Below are 19,553 nucleotides of genomic sequence, written 5' to 3'. Positions count from 1 at the left end.
GACACGATGGGTAGATTAACAAGATGTTTATCTTTCATTTGCTGTATTGGACTTGTTAATGTGTGAAAGTTACATATTTCAAAAAAATATTTTTGAATTTCGTGCGCCTTTTCAGCGGAATGTTGTGGGTGTTCCGCTAGCGGAACCCCTGGGCTAGAAAGGTTATCAGGGGCCAGGGCTGAGGCTGTGAAGGAGATCTGTGGAAAAGGGGCTAACGCTGCTAGCTGTACAGCTGGGCTAACATGACTAACACATTGTCCGACGCAACAGATGGACTGTAACAAGCTCCAGAGACAGACATGCATAATGAGAGGACAGGGCACATGCACACTCAAAAACACAAGCGCACACACACACACACAATGTGCCTTTTCTGACATGGATACCCTAAACATGAGAGAGATACAACAACAACAGTCTGCTGACAGCTCAACTAAATGTGTCTCGACAGGTCCACTTTGCATAAAGGGGTTCCCTCGCTATTTAAACAACATTTTCATTTTAGCAGGTTAGTCTAGTTGAGATACAAATCTATTTTTCAAGAGAAACCTAAGGGATCTTGTGGCTATTGAACAACCAGTTTGCTTCAGACGACAATGATAAATCTGCTTCATCAAGATCACACGTTTCTAAATCAATAAGTAGCCTAAATGTATGTCATGGGACCCATATACGTTAACACAGCAGTAAACAACAAAACAATCAATGTAAATGCCAGACCAACGGCGACTTTACAGTTTATGAAGCTCAGCCTGTTCAGACAGGAAACCAGAGTATATGCATTAGCTGACGTCGCACCAATCATATTCTACAAACACTTTCTACGGTGGTATATTTAAGCTGATCATCAGTTTTACTCACATTCTCTACTGCTGTTGGTTACGCGATAGTATGCGGTTGTATTTTCTTGTACCCACCCACCACCCCAGCCTCCACCTGTTTGGTTCTGTGTTTCCGTCCTGTGGTGCGATTGGTACAGAGTACCTTGCTCACTGCCTGTAATTATTATGATCTTAAAAAGGTGCACTATGCAAAAATCACTCCGCCATTTCCTGGTTGCAAAAATGTGAATAGTTTGCCTAATTTCAGTTTATGTGACAAAACAAGCAAGTATAGTGTAGAGAATCATTGTACCATCTAAACCACTGAAATAGATTTTCCATAACCAAAAATGTTGTATTTTCAGCTGGTGTACAAAACCAAAAAAGACACAAAAACAAAACATATAAATAGCACACATAGAACATATCTACTGCGTCTTAGACTTGCTTTAAATGAGAAAGAAATATGAGTTCTAGATCTGTCAATGTGAATTGGGTAAGGGTCGCCCAAAAAGTGACATATTACAGCTTTAACATGATGCACGCTCTGGCAGTGAGATTCCTCGAAGGAGCAGAGCCTAACGCAAACCCTAACATACTGCAATCATTTTCTAAATAATGGTTAAACAAATACGTGGCGTTTGCTGTCTGAAAGGTTGCTTTTGGGGGAGGTACAGTTCAGTACAACGACCAAACAGTTACTAATGTTACATTAGGGAAGTACAGCACAGAGTGTGCTAAGCTTGTCAGTCGTATTACAGATTGTCCATATCCGGTCCAATAAAAAAAAGTTAACACCTGGTGCAATGCTAAACAATATCAACTCAAAGCCCATGTAACCATGAGATACAGTATCAATAGAAGTCAAGACAATGGAACAAGAAAAAGGTTAAGTGCTTACCTCATGCAAATTTAGCTCTTTGACCTTTTCCTTCTGTATAACCTGAGAGAAAAAAAAAGGCAATTAGAACAGACAACATAAAACACACTTTTCCTCAAAGGAAACATCCAGAAGTGAATCCAATACTAGTTGTTTGTTTTAGTATTAGAAGACTGGTGATATATGAATGGACAGTAGAGTGCAGTTCAGTTCCAGGCAGTTATGGTCCTGTGTGGCTCAGCCCCTCACCCTCACCACTCACTTAAAGGGATTAAAGACGTATCAACAAAATAAATGCTTCCTGCTGCTATTTCACGCACAGCATCTGGAAATGTCTTCTGACAGGAAGGAGTACAGCTACGACCGGAAGTTACTTTTTCAGCAGGCTGGCTGGCTAAAACTGGCCGTACATTCGATTAAGGGCGAGTCCCCCACTTCCTATTGAAACTAGCCCAAAATAAACCACAATCCTTCTGTTTTTACTCTGATGCCTTCTACAGTATGTATATTAAGGGTGTGTACTATATAATGTGTATGTTCAGCAACAGAGGATTTGTAGGCTACAGTGACATACTGTGAGAAAAATAAACCATGTTCATAGTATTTGTGTGTGTGTGTGTGTGTGTGTGTGTGTGTGTGTGTGTGTGCGTAGACGACGGGCCTCTTACTTGTTTGTATGCATACAGCTCCTTGTGCGCCTGGTGCCTTAACCTGCAGGGACAACGCAGAGAAACACAGCATCTCTTCAATTAGTAAAGGAGCCGCTACAACTCACCAGTTGCACTAACAGTACATTCAGATACAGTGGCAAGTCAATAGACCCTGAAACAGGAAGTGAGCAACTGTATAGAGAGCATTCAGGGCAGAAAAACATGGCTGATTTAACAATGTCCATTCAAATCTCCAGCACGGAAATAAAAGCAAGTCAAATTCAACTGTTTAGACACTGTAGAAACAGACATTGATGGCAGTGCTGCAGTTTTGAACTAGCCTGGTCTACATTGGATTTAAAATGATTTTAGTGCTACGAAACTTTCAGGAAACTCACCCCTGTACAAGATCTTGACTACGGTAGCCTGGATTCAATCTTAACCTTCACATTTTTTTTAAAATCTTTAGTTTTGAAGTCATAAATCAATCCAGATGAGTTGATGGAAGATAAAAGCTACGGTCATTGTAATAACCACTGAATTGAATCCAGGCCTTTCCCTTTCTCACACAGGAAATACTGTCTGTCATCAGAAGTGGATCCACTTGGCATTTCAAAATGGCTTTTGAAAAGGATTGGACCTGCTATCTTTTATGGTCTATGAAATGGAATGGCCCGAGGTCGGGTAGGGCACCCGTTCTGCCCACAGACCCATTTGATTTCACAATGGTGGTATCCCAAATCCCTATGTGCTCTTGTCTAAAGTAGTGCACTATATAGGGAATAGGGTGTCATTTGGGACAAACACTATGTGATATCACACCCATCTCACAGCTGTGAACGGTGACATGTAACCCCAATGGCTTGGCTGCTTCTGACCCTAATGACACTGTTATACACCTCCCCCACTAACCCCGACCAAACCAAAACATAACCTACTTCCCACCCTGCTATCAGTACCAAACTCAAATCTCACTCAAACGTCACCCGGACGACCTTATGACGACTTTGACGGAGCACTGGTCAGCAGTCGTGCAGCTCCACTGCCACAACTAGGTTGGGAATTCCACACCTTGACACGACTCAATGTAATGTGGACCCCCCCGTACTGAATGGCAAATGGTCTGGTCCGAACTGGACTGCTTAGGCAAAATGTCCACCAGGTCGAGAGTCTAATGCTTTCTCTCTCAAGCGTAAAAAAAAAAAAGTACCGCAACTGACAGCTTGAGGTGGTTATAGGATACATCCCCTTTAAACCAATCATCCCTGTTACATTAGCAACTCTTAAGCACCCCCACATACGGTTTCTGCCAGCAGGACACATGGTTTTATCACCATCATTCGTGTGAATGCAGCAGGGATGCTTTTCATGTGAGAGTGCCTATCTAACCAGAGCTCCTGTCTTGACTTTACCGTAGTGGCCTTCGTTAACGCTGACTAGGCTAGAAGGAGAGACAGATTAATCATTTGCGTCGGAGAAAATGGGAGCTTTACTTTACTACAGTACATCCCATTAAAACTAAACTTCCTTTCTTGATTTTCTTCCCTTGACCTTCACAAGCAATGATGGGTGATAGTAAAATATCAGAACACTATCCAGCCCTTTCACCTTTAAAGTCCTTAGATCAGTGTTCAAGGGGATAGATTACAAGGAAAGGAAACAACTGGGCACATTAACCTTCATCTTTAGTGGGGAAGCTAAGGCCTTTTAAGAGGGCATGACAATGTTAACAAAAAATGGGAGAGGAGTATTAAGGTCAACTCAAGAGAGAGGCAGCCAAGCATAGGGAAGTCCATATTCTTAAGATAAATAACCCTTTGAAAAGTGTTGTGATTGGAAAATGACACCTAACTATAGCTTGAAGAAAGTCAGCCATGAGAAAGCACAAAATTGAAATAGATCCACAAATATTATGAAAACGGTGAGTATATACCACCCTGTGAACATTTTTACTATGAACAGTTAATACACGTAGTGCATTAACTAGAGGTCGACTGATTAATCGGAATGGCCGATTAATTAGGACCGATTTCAAGTTTTCATAACAATCGGAAATCGGTATTTTTGGACTCCACGAGGAGCCTGCCTGTTACGCGAATGCAGTAAGAAGCCAAGGTAAGTTGCTAGCTAGCATTAAACTTATCTTATAAAAAAAACGATCAATCAATCATAATCACTAGTTAACTACACATGGTTGTTACACTGGCAATACTAAAGTGCCTATAAGAACATCCAATAGTCAAAGGTATATGAAATACAAATGGTATAGAGAGAAATAGTCCTATAATTCCTATAATAACTACAACCTAAAACTTCTTACCTGGGAATATTGAAGACTCATGTTAAAAGGAACCACCAGCTTTCATATGTTCTCATGTTCTGAGCAAGGAACTTAAACGTTAACTTTCTTACATGGCACATATTGCACTTTTACTTTCTTCTCCAACACTTTGTTTTTGCATTATTTAAACCAAATTGAACATGTTTCATTATTTATTTGAGGCTAAATTGATTTTATTGACGTATTATATTAAGTTAAAATAAGTGTTCATTCAGTATTGTTGTAATTGTCATTATTACAAATAAATAATTGTAAAAAAAATATATATATATATATAAAAAAAGAAGTTTTAAATCGGCTGATTAATCGGTATCGGCTTTTTTTGGTCCTCCAATAATCGGTATCGGTGTTGAAAAATCAAAATCGGTCGAACTCTAGCATTAACATTAAGCTAGCTTGGATATTAACAGACATTTATAAGCAAATAACTATTTTGGTAACTCTGTTCAGACATTTTCCCATCACCTGAAGTTAAAAGGACGATCATAGATATCGCCAGTGGTCGGTTTGTATTGTCATACACCAACCACTCACTTCAGCACAAATTAAAAAGGCAAAAAATAAAACATGTTGAATGAAAAACAGAATCGAAAGACAGTAGTAGGAGGGATAAATATACACAAAGTTCACAAAACATTAGGAACACCTGCTCTTTCCATGACAGACTGAATCCAGGTTAAAGCTATTATCCCTTACGGATGTCACCTGTTAAATCCACTTCAAAATCAGTGTAGATGAAGGGGAGAAGACACTTTTAAAATTCCTTAAAAGAAGGAATTTTAAGCCTTGAGACATGGATTGTGTGTGTGCCATTCGAAGGTGAATGGGCAAAACAAAAGATTTAAGTGCGTTTGAACAGCGTATGGTAGTAGGTGCCAGGCGCATCGGGAAGAACTGCACCACTGCTGGGTTTTTCACGCTCAACAGTTTCCCGTGTCTATCAAGACTGGTCCACTGCCCAAAGGACATCCAGCCAACTTGACACAACTTAAGGAAGCATTGGAGTCAACAAGGGCCAGCATCCCTGTGGAACGCTTGACACCTTGTAGTCCATGCCCCAACGAATTGAGGCTGTTCTGAGGGCAAAAGGGGGTGCAACTCAATATTAGAAACGTGTTCCTAATATTTTGTACACTCAGTGTATTTAAAAAAAAGGGAGAAAAAGAGAAAGCGATTGAGAGACATATGTGTTGAAGATTTACCTCCGTTACTAGTAACCTTAACCTCTCGGAGCAGAGCGAGAGGCTGAGGGATCTGTAACACACAGCAGCACAGTTCTAGGAGAGAGACTGACACCTTCTGAAAGAGAGCAGCGGGTAAAGGTGCAGAGACTCCCATTGGGCAAGGGGTCAAAGGTGAGGGGTCAGGGGATTTTCAAAGGTGAGGGGCAGGGGCTGATTTGATGAGTGGCACTGTTAGCATGGTAGTGAGGGGGATAGATTCAAGTTTCAGTAACATTTAGTACAGGAGACCACAGAAGGGCCACGTGGTGCTTAGGGATGTGATCTTTCCATGGACTCCTACACTAAAATAATGTCACTGACTTCTAAAACAGAACTGGGCAACATAAACACTCCTCAACGTGTATGTGTGTGTATATGTATGGTGTGTTCGCCAGCCACAGGCTTATTTCACGTATGTGTGTGGACTTTGGGACTGACCGAGAGGAGGGAGTCGAGTCTACCTGTGACGTTCAGCCTCACGTCAAGCTGTCCGGGCCGTGTTTGCTTGGGCCACACCGGGAAAGCGAGCATTCACACATCCTCTCCAGAGCCCGACTGGCCTCGTTCCCCTCTCCTTTCCCGTATTTGTCCAGCTTTTAGAGGATCATCTGTTGACTGGCTGTGAGGAGTAGGGTCAAGTTGACCCAAGAAGAGCATCTATGGGTAGTTTTGCATTTTCCCCACTAATGGTTAAGGTTAGGATTGGGGGAAGCTGATCCCAGATCTGTATCTGGGGGAAACGCCACACTGGAGCCTCGGTGTGGTGTGAAGGGGGCTAAAGTTAAGACAGGGCTCAGTGTTTCGTCCATCGGTCTCTAAAGGCAATGAAACTGGGTCAAGGAAAATCAAACTGATTCTGTGTTAATATACATGGGAAGTGTAGCCTATCCAGTGAGGCCTTGTGGTTTTGTGGTTGGTGGGTTGTTTAGGGAACCATGAGGGCCACGTGTTAGAAAGGGAGACTGCATCTTTAGAAGCCTTTCAGAGTAAAAAAAGTTCCAAATGGCACCCTATTCCCTACACAGAGCATTACTTTTGACTAGGGCCCATAGGGCTCTGCTTGCTCAAATGTAGTGCACTATAGGGAATAGGGTGCCATTTGGGACAACGTTTTTCGATAAATTACTTGGTAATCCGACCACCTTTTTTCCCCCTTTTCTTTTTCCTCACAGAAGTGTATAGTGACACTGCATCAATTTCATAGTTTGTCTTGAGGAGGGAGGGGCAAAACAAAAGCAGAAACACACTTACCATCTCGCCCCGCCGGGTTAGGTAAAGGGCAGGGTGAATTTGGGTTGAGACATGCTGCTTCTCGCTACTTTAGGTAAGAAATGCTACAGAGTTCCAATGTCATTGGCCACTGCCATGGTTGTCCACCATGGCAACAGTGCTCAGGACTATCGTGATTGGACCAGAGGGGGCTAGAGTGGCGGGCCAATAAGATCTCCGCAAAGCAATATAATACAGCCAGGTCTGGGACTTCAAACGTATTGAAGGGGCCATTCTTTAAGGAGATAATACTAATTTCGTTGTTCAAGGTTCAGCCATGTTGAGCGTTGGTTAACCACTCAGAGCTAAGAGCCCTATCGACCCTGGTCAAAAGTAGTGCACTATATAGCGAAACTGTGCTGGATGTATAGCAACATCTACACAGATGCCCTTGCATTTCCAGCTAAGAGAAGAGAGGATGCCTAAGGACTTAACATGAGGGGACGACACAAGCCTCTTCAAGGTTGGGAGTTGTAGTGGTAGTGATTATGCAGCTAAGCAGCTTTTAATAGATGTTTCTATCAAATGTTTCAGCAGGGGAGAACAAGTCTGGATATTATTTTTCTGGTGGGATTTTTCCCCCCAGTTCAGATGATCAAGTCAGCGATTCCTTCTCCAAACTGTGCTGTTGAACCTTTTTTTATAAGCCTTTATGAAAAACGGTTAATTTGAGAAGAACATGATAAAACACAACAAAAGGAAATTAAAACAACCCAAATTGAATTTAGACCCAATATGCCAATGTTTCATTAAATCCAGACCACCAAGAAAGGAGTTTTTTAGGCCTAATGACAGCAAATATGATTGACTTGTCTTGGATAACATACATTTACTTTTGGCTAATAATTGGACTCGCTTCAGTTACTTAAGCCATTTCATTAAGAGTAAGACAGACCTGGCGCTTTTCTGTCCATCTGTGCTCTCAACTACTTTGAAAACACTGCTGCAGTTCATTAGTGCATTACATCTCGTTGGTTGGTTGTAAAGCCTTGGTAGCTTTGTTTGGAGCCGCAAAGGTTAGGCTAGGTCATAGTTTGAGTTCAAAACCCTGTAGCCTGAACACATTAGGTAACAGAGCTTACACTTCAGACAATTCCAGCCTTATTTGCTGTGGATACAAGTAATTTTTTTATGTGCAGCTGATGGACTACCAGATTACCTGGTACCCCCGCTGTGTGTTGCATGCTGGGAGCCTGAAAATGCACAAATTCTAGTCTCATCATCACATCTGATGATAGCAGGCTGGCAACACAGTTTAGCAACTCCTATATCATGGGCACCTTTGCTCGTGTTAAAGTAGCCTAAATGTTGCATGTCTTGGCTAACCCTCTGTGTTTCTACCTGTGCGCAAAGCAGCTCAGGTCTTCAAAGTCAACTAGTGTGAATGATGAAAAGCCTGTGCTGCGTCCCAAATGACTCCCAATCCCCTATATGGTGTGCTATTTTTGACCAGTGCCGATAGGGCTTTGGTCAAAAGTAGTGTACTATATAGGGAATAGGGTGCCATTTGGGACGCACAGTGTTGTTGTAAACAGAGCAGACCATCACATGGTGGGACATACCATCCTGGGAGGCGAAATAGGGGGGGGGGGGGCCTTGAGTACGACGCTCGAATGGCATCCAACATAAGACCGGTGCCAAAGTACTGGCAGAGTAATGACACCCGAGCAAGGCCTTTTTAGAAATGTGTATGACTGAATTCACTCGCAGTCTGGATCTAATCCATTGGTGTGGCTATATCAATAACCAATGAGGTTACAGTGAAAATGCTGCATCTCATATGGGAAAAACAAAGTAATTTTTTGACCACAGGTTGAGATTAAAAACACAGCTGACTCATAATTGGATATGGCAAGTCATTCTCGAAGAAATGGATTTAGCCAACTTCAATCAGCTTTTAAGAATCTGTGGTTTATTGCACTTAAGTGTGCTAACATAAAAAAATGGCCACCGTAAACATTGGAGTGAGGCTCTATTGATGTCAAATATGGGGTCACAAACAAATGTCATAACACAGAATCTACACTGTCTGGCACCGGTGCAAGGAAACCTAAACACAAATCAAGATTTTCAAAAGGAGACTATAGAAACTAGCCTATGTCAACTAGGACGCATCAGTGTTGATCATACCTTATCAAGTAGCAACAGAAGAGAAGGCTGAGGATGAAGACAAAGATGGCGGTCCCAAACACCACAATGTAGATGTTGAGAGGAAGGTTCTGAAACCCGATATTAGGCATCCTGAAACTGTAGTGCTGGAAATCGGAGCTCATGGATATCCTGCAACGAGAGAGAGAGAGACGGATTAGGGGATGTGATAAAGTGATAGATTGACTACAGGACTGTATGTGACTATTGGGCTGAGAGAGTACTGGACAATTTCTCATAGCCAGCAGAAATCTTTGATAAGGCTTCCAGCCTGCCACATAATGACAATAGGTAGGGTGAATTGATGAGAACAGGCCACCGTGATCATATACATTTGTTAGTTGCGTAATGTCACTGAGGTAGGCCTATTCCTGATCTTGCACATCACTGCGGCACCTTCAGCATTCGAATGCTTGTAAAATGGCTTGAGCAATATTAGTCTTTATTAGTACAGTGACAATCAATGTAATTTCCTAGGTTATTGTTAACAAATGCGCTGTTGAAAATTGTGTTTTACCTGAATAAAATGAAGCTACCGGAGACAACTCTCATCTGGCTATACCTGCTGATCGTGGCTTACATTAGATGTTATTGTTCAAGATCACCATCAGCAATAGTTTTGGTAGTTTTGCTTTAAACAATCAGTATATATGGTGATTGTTATAAAGGGTAGGGTAAAGTTGATAATTTCATAATAGCACTGCGTGTTGAAGTGGGATGAGAAGAAAAGCTCACGCTGTAAAAATCTCCAAAAATGGTCAAAACCACTCGATTTTAAAGGTGCAACACCATTTCCTGGTTGCTAAAATTCGATTAGTTCACCTAATTTCAGTTTACGTAACAATACAAAAGTGTAGAGCAGGGGTATTTGTCTCTAATCCTACGAGGTCCGGAGCCTGCTGGTTTTCTGTTCTACCTGATGAATAATTGCACCCACCTAGTGTCCCAGGTCAAATAAAGTTTAAATAATAAATAAATAAATACAATTCTGGACCTCGAAGCTAGATCCACTGCATTTTTTCATTGTTCCCCTCTAAAATCAGGGCCTGATTTAAACTAGGCAAGTCAGTTAAGAACAAATTCTTATTTACAATGACTGCCTACCCCGGCCAAACCCTAACCCGGACGACGCTGAGCCAATTGTGCACCGCCCTATGGGGCTCCCAATCACGGCCGGTTGTGATACAGCCTGGGATCAAACCTGGGTCTGTGGTGACGCCTCTAGCACAGCGATGCAGTGCCTTAGACCGCTGCGCCAGACAAAAGAGATTTCACAGCGATTTGGATGGTACAATGATTCTCTACACCCCTCAAACTCTTAGGGACAGAGTGACGCCTCTAGCACTGCAATGCAGTGCCATAGACCGCTGCGCCACTTGGTCCATAAAAGTTTGAGGGGTGTAGAGAATCATTGTACCATCTAAATCACTGAAATATATTTTCAGTAACCAAAAATATTGTATTTTCAGTGGTTTGAAGCTAGTGTACAAATTCGAAAGTAAAAGACGCAAAATAAAATAAACACGGAAAGCATAAAAAATAGCGCACATACTGCTACTTAGACATGCTTTCCATGTGAATGACAGTGTATAAATGTGAGTTATAGATCTATCTATACACAAAGTATGTGGACACCCTTTCAAATTAGTGGACTCCTCTATTTTCAGCCACACCCGTTGCTGACAGGTGTATAAAATCAAGCACACAGCCATAGACAAACATTGGCAGTAGAATGGCCTTACTGAAGAGCTCAGTGACTTTCAACAGTACACCGTCACCTTTCCAACAGGTCAGTTCGTAAAATTTCTGACCTGGTCAACTGTACGTGCTGTTATTGTGAAGTGGAGCAACAACGGCTCAGCTGCGAAGTTGTAGGCCACACAAGCGTGCAGAAAAGGACCGGCGAGTGCTGAAGTCGTCTGTCCTTGGTTGCAACACGCACTACCGAGTTCCAAACTGCCTCTGGAAGCAATGTCAGAACAAGAACTGTTCGTCGGGGGCTTCATGAAATGGGTCTCCATGGCCGAGCAGCCGCACACAAGCCTAAAATCACCATGCACAGTGCCAAGCGTCGGCTGGAGTGGTGTAAAGCTCGCCGCCATTGGAGCAGTGGAAAAGCGTTCTCTGGAATGATGAATCACACTTCACCATCTGGCAGTCTGCAGGGATGCAAATTGGTGAGGGCCCAAATTGGTGAGGGCCCATTGGTGAGGGACACTTTATTTTGTTGCACCCTGCTAGGGGGAAATGCAGGTTTTAACTAACTAAACAACAAAGAATTGTGTGTGTGTAAAATAAAAAGTGCTTAATGTGAACCTAACTCACAGCTAAAAAATGTAAAGCAAGCAATCCAATGTTATTTGTTGCCTAGACTTTACTGCAATTGACACTCAAGTCTTGAAAAAAAAAACAATACACTAATATTGCAGTTAACCAGGGCAGCCTTTATAATAGAACGCTTGTGACCACACACATCTAAATATTGCACTTGGGGAAAAAACCTTTTAAAGTAGAAATAGAATGAAACAAACAGGCATTCTATTTTTGCTCTATTATAGTGGCCACTGTAGCAGACATCGATCAAGTGCACAAGGCTACATGTGTGCAAAAACAATGTTCACTGAGTCAAAAATGTAATAATCCCCCCTCACTCACACAAAAGTGTTACTGTCGAGCTCAACACAACAAAAGCAATATATTTGGGCTACTCTGCAGGTTATTTCATTGTACACTTTCTGCCTGCGGACATCTGTTCTACAATGTGCCAGCAGCAGAGCATGAGACCCTTTATTGGCATAATTTCGCTCTTTCAGGCAGAGTACACCTGGCATACTCATTTGTATCCAATGTATTTAAAAAGTGAGAAAGAGGGAAAGTGTGTGGTGTTTCTTTCACCTCTATAGGTTTCTCTGGCTAACGGATAATTTGATCCAGCTAGCAAGATAACGTTTCTTAAAATGCTAACAATACTTGTTTCACCGCACTTTATCTCTCACCTCAAACTTTCCAAATGCCAGTTTTCAGTTACAGCTCATGCAGAACGCTTCATCACCTTCTCACCCCCGTCTCATTGGTCAGGAGACCTACCTCTTCGTTGTTATTCAGGGGACGCGCTGCTGTAAATGGCAAACTGCCTTTCTACTCTCTGCTGTCTTTCCAGAGCAGATGTTGTAACTAGCAAATTGGTTCTCTTCTCTCTTCAGTCGCGTGCTGCATTCTGCGGTTGAGCCTTGGATACAGCCAGTATTGCTCCAAACACGCTTCAAAAGCCCCCCACCCCCTCCCTCCCTACACAAATCACGTAGGTCACCTATTTTGGCGAAAGGTGACTAGTTTGCATCCCTGAGTCCGACAGACGAATCTGGGTTTGGCGGATGCCAGGAGAACGCCATCTGCCTGAATGCATACGGCCAACTGTAAAGTTTGGTAGAGGAATAATGGTCTGGGGCTGTTTTTCATGGTTCGGGCTAGGCCCCTTAGTTCTAGTGAAGGGAAGTCTTAACACTACTGCATACAATGACATTTTAGACAGTTCTGTGCTTCCAACATTGTGGCAATAGTTTGGGTAAGGCCCTTTCCTGTTTCAGCATGACATTTCCCCCGTGGACAAAGCACATACTTTTGGTGAAGTATTCAATTTAGTCAGGTCACCCAAAAAGTTGGGGTGAATTCCAAAGTTGTGCTATATATTAATTGGTTATGTCATAGCTACATGTATAAGATAAATAAATGACTAGCTCAAACACTTTTAATTTGCAAAAATGACAAGTTAATTAGTGAGTGATGGTAATTTCAGATAAGTTTTTTTTAACATACATTGCTGCTCTAATCTGATAGTGTGGTGGTAGATGCCCAGTCTCAGCTCAGGTGCTTACATACACCATAGACATAATATTTTTACACACACACATTTTAGGGACCAACAATTTATGCCCATTCAAAATCCTATTTTCCCTAACCCTAAACCTAACCACTAACCCTAAAGTAGTGAGGCCCGGCAAAATGTCCTCAATTTTAGTTGGTTTACTATTCTTGTGAGGACTTTTGGTACTAACAAGTATAGTATAATGTGTCCACACACACCCTACTACTACTGAAGAAAATACAATTCCTGAGTGAGTATGTGTTTGTGTGGTCCACAACGGAAAATTCCCATTCTCCACAGAGAGACATGCCTAAGAATGAAAGGAGGAAAAGAGAAACAAAAACACACATGCTAGGGTTAGGTGGTATACCATATTTGCCGTATCCCGGGAATTTAGAAAAATCCTCTGTATGGATTTTCCAATAAATCTGAATATTTCTACATTTTAAATAAATACCTGCAGTCAACCTCTGCACTAGGAAATAGACAAAGCAGATCGTGTTCATCAGTTCGCCTGTTAGATCATTTTTCATTATGAAGCTTACCGGTACTAGTTTCCCAAAACAGCTGTTTAAGCCAGTCAAGTGTGTTTGTTTACAAAGATGCACAACAAGCAAAATGGGAGCTTCTTGAGGTAAGTCACTCCTGCAGCGCAACTTAAGTGAGGTGAACAAGTTACACTTGTATGAAATTCAAAACTGATATATTGTATAACTATCAAGTTAACTATCTAAGATGCGCCAAATTAACTCACTCCAGCTGGGTTTTGCTAAATGGCTAACGTTAGCTTGCAAGATCAAGCTTCTTGGTGACAGCAACAGAGACAATCGCCTCCTGGATGAAGATCCCTGCGGTCTAAATTTGGTTTTGTGTGTGCTGCAAACTGTGTTTTGTGATACTTGCATTACTTTATGAGTTGTCCTAGTAAGAAATGTTTGCATGCGCTCGTTAGCGTTTACCTAGCATCCCCTATGGGGATTCCTTAGTACATGTTAGCATTCTGGTAAATAACATTTTTGGGGCTTTATTTACATTTGGGAAAAAAGGGGCCCTTGTGTGCACTACCGGTAATAATGTATATCCTGGGATGGCACAGACACAGTAAGAAGGTAGAAAACTGGATACAGCCCAACTCTACACACACACACAGAGTTTACAGTTACTCCTCCCTATACAGCCAAGCCAACAGACATAATAAACCATAAACCCTGTCTTCCGCACACACCGTTTACTTCCAGAGGACACACACTCATTAACCCACACACACTCACCCGCGTGGTGCCTTCATAGTGTTGAGCGGAACCCAAACTTGAAATCTATAACTCTGAGAACGGCAGCGCTGGGAAGAGGCTCAGCCTTTGTTAATTTTCCTATTCCCCTCGTCCCACACACTGCGACCACGAATGGTAGTAATAACACCATCACAATTTAACACCCTCAGTCTCCCTAGCTTAGCCGCTAGGCTGGTATGCGGTCATAAACACTGCTGCCCTCTCAGTTGGGCTCAAATCTGCCCCCCTGCTCTGCCAGTATGTAGTGGCTCCACGCCAACCTCACAATCTTTCTATCAAAACGAGGCCACGACTGGAAAGCCTGGTTATCGCCACTTAGCTGGGCTCCAAAACACACTGGTTCCACATGGCCCTTTGACATACACATTCCAGAAGCAAACACACACACACACACACAAACTCTGGGGTAACATGAAACCCATATGTTCAGACCAGGGCCTAAAATTAACTTTTTGGTCCAGCAGGTAGATAAAAAAAGATATATATAATCTACCAGGTCTAATTTACTTGAAACTAAAGTCTACTGAAGTGAGACTCTGTCCTTGTTATTCTTGGCTATTTACCTTGTTTTGTTCACAAGCTAGGTTGTTTTTCAATATTTGAGTTGAGTTTCAACTGTTAGGGAAGAGAAGGCAATGATAAAATGGCGCCAGAAGAAATGGCAGCAGTTTTACGGGCGCCTAACCAATTGTGCTATTGTGTGTTTTTTTCTCGCGTTATTTGTAACTTATTTTGTACATAATGTTTCTGCCACTGTATCTTACGGCAAAAAAAGAGCTTCGGAATATCAGGACAGCGATCACTCACCTCGGATTAGACAAAGATTTTTTACTTCAACAAGCAGGACGCACAGGATGAACTTCAGACACCCGACAAGGCCAAAATCCCCGTCATTGGCAGGAGAAAGAGACGCAGGTACAGAGGACACAGAGCGGGGTGCCTCGTAAGGATATGCCGAAGGCGAGTGGGAAATCTGCCTTTACCGTCAGTATTACTTGCCAACATGGATATACACTGCACTGGCTAGATAGAACAGCACACTCCAGTAAGACGAGGGGGGGGGGGGTTAGATCGTGCATATTTGTAAACAGCTGGTGCACAAAATCTAAGGAAGTCTCTAGATTTTGCTCATCTGAAGTAGAGTATCTCATGAACAGCTGTAGACCACACTATTTGCCAAGAGAGTTTATCTATATTTGTCGTGGCTGTTTATTTACCACCACAGACGGATTCCTGCACTAAGACCACAGTCAGCTGTATAAGGAAATAAGCAAACAGGAAACCGCTCACCCATAGGCGACGCTCCTAGCGGCCAGGACTTTAATGCAGGGAAACCTAAATCAGTTTTATCAAAATTTCTATCAGCATGTTAAATGCACAACCAGAGGGAAAACCATTCTAGATCACTTGCACTTCACACACAGAGACGCATACAAAGCTCTCCCTCGCCCTCCATTTGGCAAATCTGACCACAATTCTATCCTCTTGATTCCTTACAAGCAAAAATTAAAGCAGGAAGCACCAGTGACTCGGTCTATAAAAAAAAAGTGGTCAGATGAAGCAGATGCTAAACTACAGGACTGTTTTGCTAGCACAGACTGGAATATGTTCCGGGATTCTTCCGATGGCATTGAGGAGTACACCACATTAGTCACTGGCTTCATCAATAAGTGCATCGAGGACGTCGTCCCCACAGTGACTGTACGTACATATCCTACCAGAAGCCATGGATTACAGGTAACGCTCACACTGAGCTAAAGGGTAGAGCCACCGCATTAAAGGTGCGGGACTCTAACCCAGAAGCTTATAAGAAACATGCTATGCCCTCCGACGAACCATCAAACAGGCAAAGCGCCAATACAGGACTAAGATTGAATCGTACTACACCGGCTCTGACGCTCGTCTTATGTGGCAGGGCCTGCAAACTATTACATACTACAATGGGAAGCACAGCCGCGAGCTGCCCAGTGACACGAGCCTACCAGACAAGCTAAATCACTTCTATGCTCGCTTCGAGGCAAGCAACACCGAGGCATGCATGAGAGCATCAGCTGTTCCGGACGACTGTGTGATCACGCTCTCCGTAGCCGACGTGAGGAAGACCTTTAAACAACATTCACAAGGCCGCGGGGCCAGACTGATTAAAAGGACGTGTGCTCCGGGCATGTACTGACCAACTGGCAGGCGTCTTCACTGACATTTTCAACATGTCCCTGATTGAGTCTGTAATACCAACATGTTTCAAGCAGACCACCATAGTCCCTGTGCCCAAGAACACTAAGGTAACCTGCCTAAATGACTAAAGACCCATAGCACTCACGTCCGTAGCCATGAAGTGCTTTGAAAGGCTGGTAATGGCTCACATTAACACCATTATCCCAGAAACCTTAGACCCACTCCAATTTGCCTAACGCCCAAACAGATCCACAGATGATGCAATCTCTATTGCACTCCACACTGCCCTTTCCCACCTGGACAAAAGGAACACCTACGTGAGAATGCTATTCATTGACTACAGCTCAGCGTTCAACACCACAGTGACCTCAAAGCTCATCACTAAGCTAAGGATCCTGGGACCAAACATCTCTCTCTGCAACTGGATCCTTGACTTCCTGAAGGGCCGCTCCCAGGTGGTGAGGGTAGGTAGCAACACATCCGCCACGCTGATCCTCAACACTGGAGTCCCTCAGGGGTGTGTTCTCAGTCCCCTTGTGTACTCCCTGTTCACCCACGACTGTGTGGCCAGGCACGACTCCAACACCATCATTAGGTTTGCAGACGACACAACAGTGTTAGGCCTGATTACCGACAGCCTATAGGGAGGAGGTCAGCGACATGGCCGGGTGGTGCCAGAATAACAACCTATCCCTCAACATAATAAAGACAAAGAAGATGATTGTGGACTACAGGAAAAGGAATACCGAGCACGCCCCCATTCTCATTGACGGGGCTGTAGTGGAGCAGGTTGAGAGCTTCAAGTTCCTTGGGGTCCACATCACCAACAAACTAGAATGGTCCAAACACACCAAGACAGTCATGAAGAGGGTACGACAAAGCCTATTCCCCCTCAGGAAACTAAAATGATTTGGCATGGGTCCTCAAATCCTCAAAAGGTTCTACAGCTGCAACATCGAGAGCATCCTGACTGGTTGCATCACTGCCTGGTACGGCAACTGCTCGGCTGGTGGCATTGTCATGCTGGAGGGCCATGTCAGGATGAGCCTGCGGGAAGGGTACTACATGAGGGAGGAGGATGTCTTCCCTGTAATGCACAGCGTTGAGATCGCCTGCAATGACAACAAGCTCAGTCCATTGATGCTGTGACACACCTCCCCATGCCACCCTCTACCTCCAACTCGATCCCACTCCAGAGTACAGGCCTCAGGGTAACGCTCATTCCTTCGATGATAAACGCGAATCCGACCATCACCCCTGGTGAGACAAAACCGGGACTCGTCAGTGAAGAGCACTTTCTACAGTTTTTTCTGGTCCAGCGACGGTGGGTTGGTGCCAGTGATGTCTGGTGAGGACCTGTCTTACAACAGCCCTACAAGACCTCAGTCCAGCCTCTCTCAGCCTATTGCAGAGTCTGAGCACTGATGGAGGGATTGTGCGTTCCTGGTGTAACTCGGGCAGTTGTTGTTGCCATCCCGTACCTGTCTCGCAGGTGTGATGTTCAGATGTGCAGGTGTTGTTACACGTGGTCTGCCACTGCGAGGACGATCAGCTGTCCGTCCCGTCTCCCTGTAGCGCTGTCTTAGGCGTCTCACAGTACGGACAATGCAATTTATTGCCCTGGACACATCTGGAGTCCTCATGCCCCCTTGCAGCATGCCTATGGCACGTTCACGCAGATGAGCAGGGACCCTGGGCATCTTTCTTTTGGTGTTTTTCAGTCAGTAGAAAGGCTTCTTTAGTGTCCTAAGTTTCTATAACTGTGACCTTAATTGCCTACCATCTGTAAGCTGTTAGTGTCAACTTCTTCGGGGTAGGGGGCAGCATTTTCACTTTTGGATAAATAGCGTGCCCAATTTCAACTTCCTTCTACTCATCCCCAGAATATAAGATATGCATATTATTAGTAGATTTGGATAGAAAACACTCTGAAGTTTCTAAAACTGTTTGAATCATGTCTGTGAGCAAAACAGAACTTATGTAGCAGGCAAAACCCCGAGGACAAACCATTCAGAATTTTAATTTTTGAGGTCACTCTTTTCAATGAGTTTTCATTGGGACACCAGATTTCTAAGGGACTTGTTTGCAGTTCCTACCGCTTCCACTGGATGTCACCAGTCTTTGGAAATTGGTTGAGGTTATTCCTTTGTGTAATGAAGAAGTACGGCCATCGTAAATGAGGGTCACGAAGTAAATTGTTTCAGAGAGGCACATTACCAAAAAAGTTGCGTCAGTTTGTTTTCTTTTTTTATTGAACACAGATCATCCCGTCTTCAAATTGATCGATTATTAACGTTTAAAAATACCTAACGTTGTATTACAAAAGTAGTTTGAAATGTTTTGGTAAAGTTTACATGTAACTTTTGATATATTTTGTAGTGACGTTGCGCAAGATGGAAGCTGTGTTTTTCTGGATGAAACGCGCAAAATAAATTGACATTTTGGATATATATCGATGGAATTAATCGAACAAAAGGACCATTTGTGATGTTTATGGGACAAGGCATGAATTATATTTTTATTTCTGCGTTTTGTGTCATGCCTGCAGTGTTGAAATATGCTACTCTATTTGTTTACTGTTGTGCTATCATCAGATAATAGCATCTTATGCTTTCGCCGAAAAGCCTTTTTGAAATCTGACATGTTGGCTGGATTCACAACGAGTGTAGCTTTAATTTGGTATCTTACATGTGTGATTTAATGAAAGTTTGATTTTTATATCATTTTAGTTGAATATGGCGCTCTGTATTTTCCCTGGCTATTGGCCCAGAGAGGTTAACGACCTGAAAAAGGGATGTTTCTTTTTTTGCTGAGTTTATTTATTTAGCCCAGATGGATAACAATTAGCTCCACTATCGTCTTGTTTGGACTGGGCTTGGCTCACCCTAA

At 43.0% G+C, this 19,553-nt stretch overlaps 1 protein-coding gene across 1 annotated transcript in view; it reads right to left on the bottom strand.

Moving 5' to 3' along the window:
* The window catches only part of LOC120052785 (RING finger protein 24-like), a 56,188-nt gene that overhangs the window by 17,492 nt on the left and 19,143 nt on the right, over nt 1-19,553 (bottom strand). Inside the window, exons 2-4 of the mRNA XM_038999905.1 lie at nt 9,315-9,464; nt 2,370-2,412; nt 1,723-1,764 (exon numbers count right to left, since the gene is read on the bottom strand). Of these exons, the coding sequence (XP_038855833.1) occupies nt 1,723-1,764; nt 2,370-2,412; nt 9,315-9,457 (228 nt within the window). The 5' untranslated portion in view covers nt 9,458-9,464. The remainder of the gene's footprint in view (nt 1-1,722; nt 1,765-2,369; nt 2,413-9,314; nt 9,465-19,553) is intronic.

The sequence above is a fragment of the Salvelinus namaycush genome, chromosome 8, assembly GCF_016432855.1.
Source record: "Salvelinus namaycush isolate Seneca chromosome 8, SaNama_1.0, whole genome shotgun sequence".
In the NCBI taxonomy this organism is placed as follows: Eukaryota; Metazoa; Chordata; class Actinopteri; order Salmoniformes; family Salmonidae; genus Salvelinus; species Salvelinus namaycush.
This window is presented reverse-complemented; position numbering and strand designations above follow the sequence as displayed.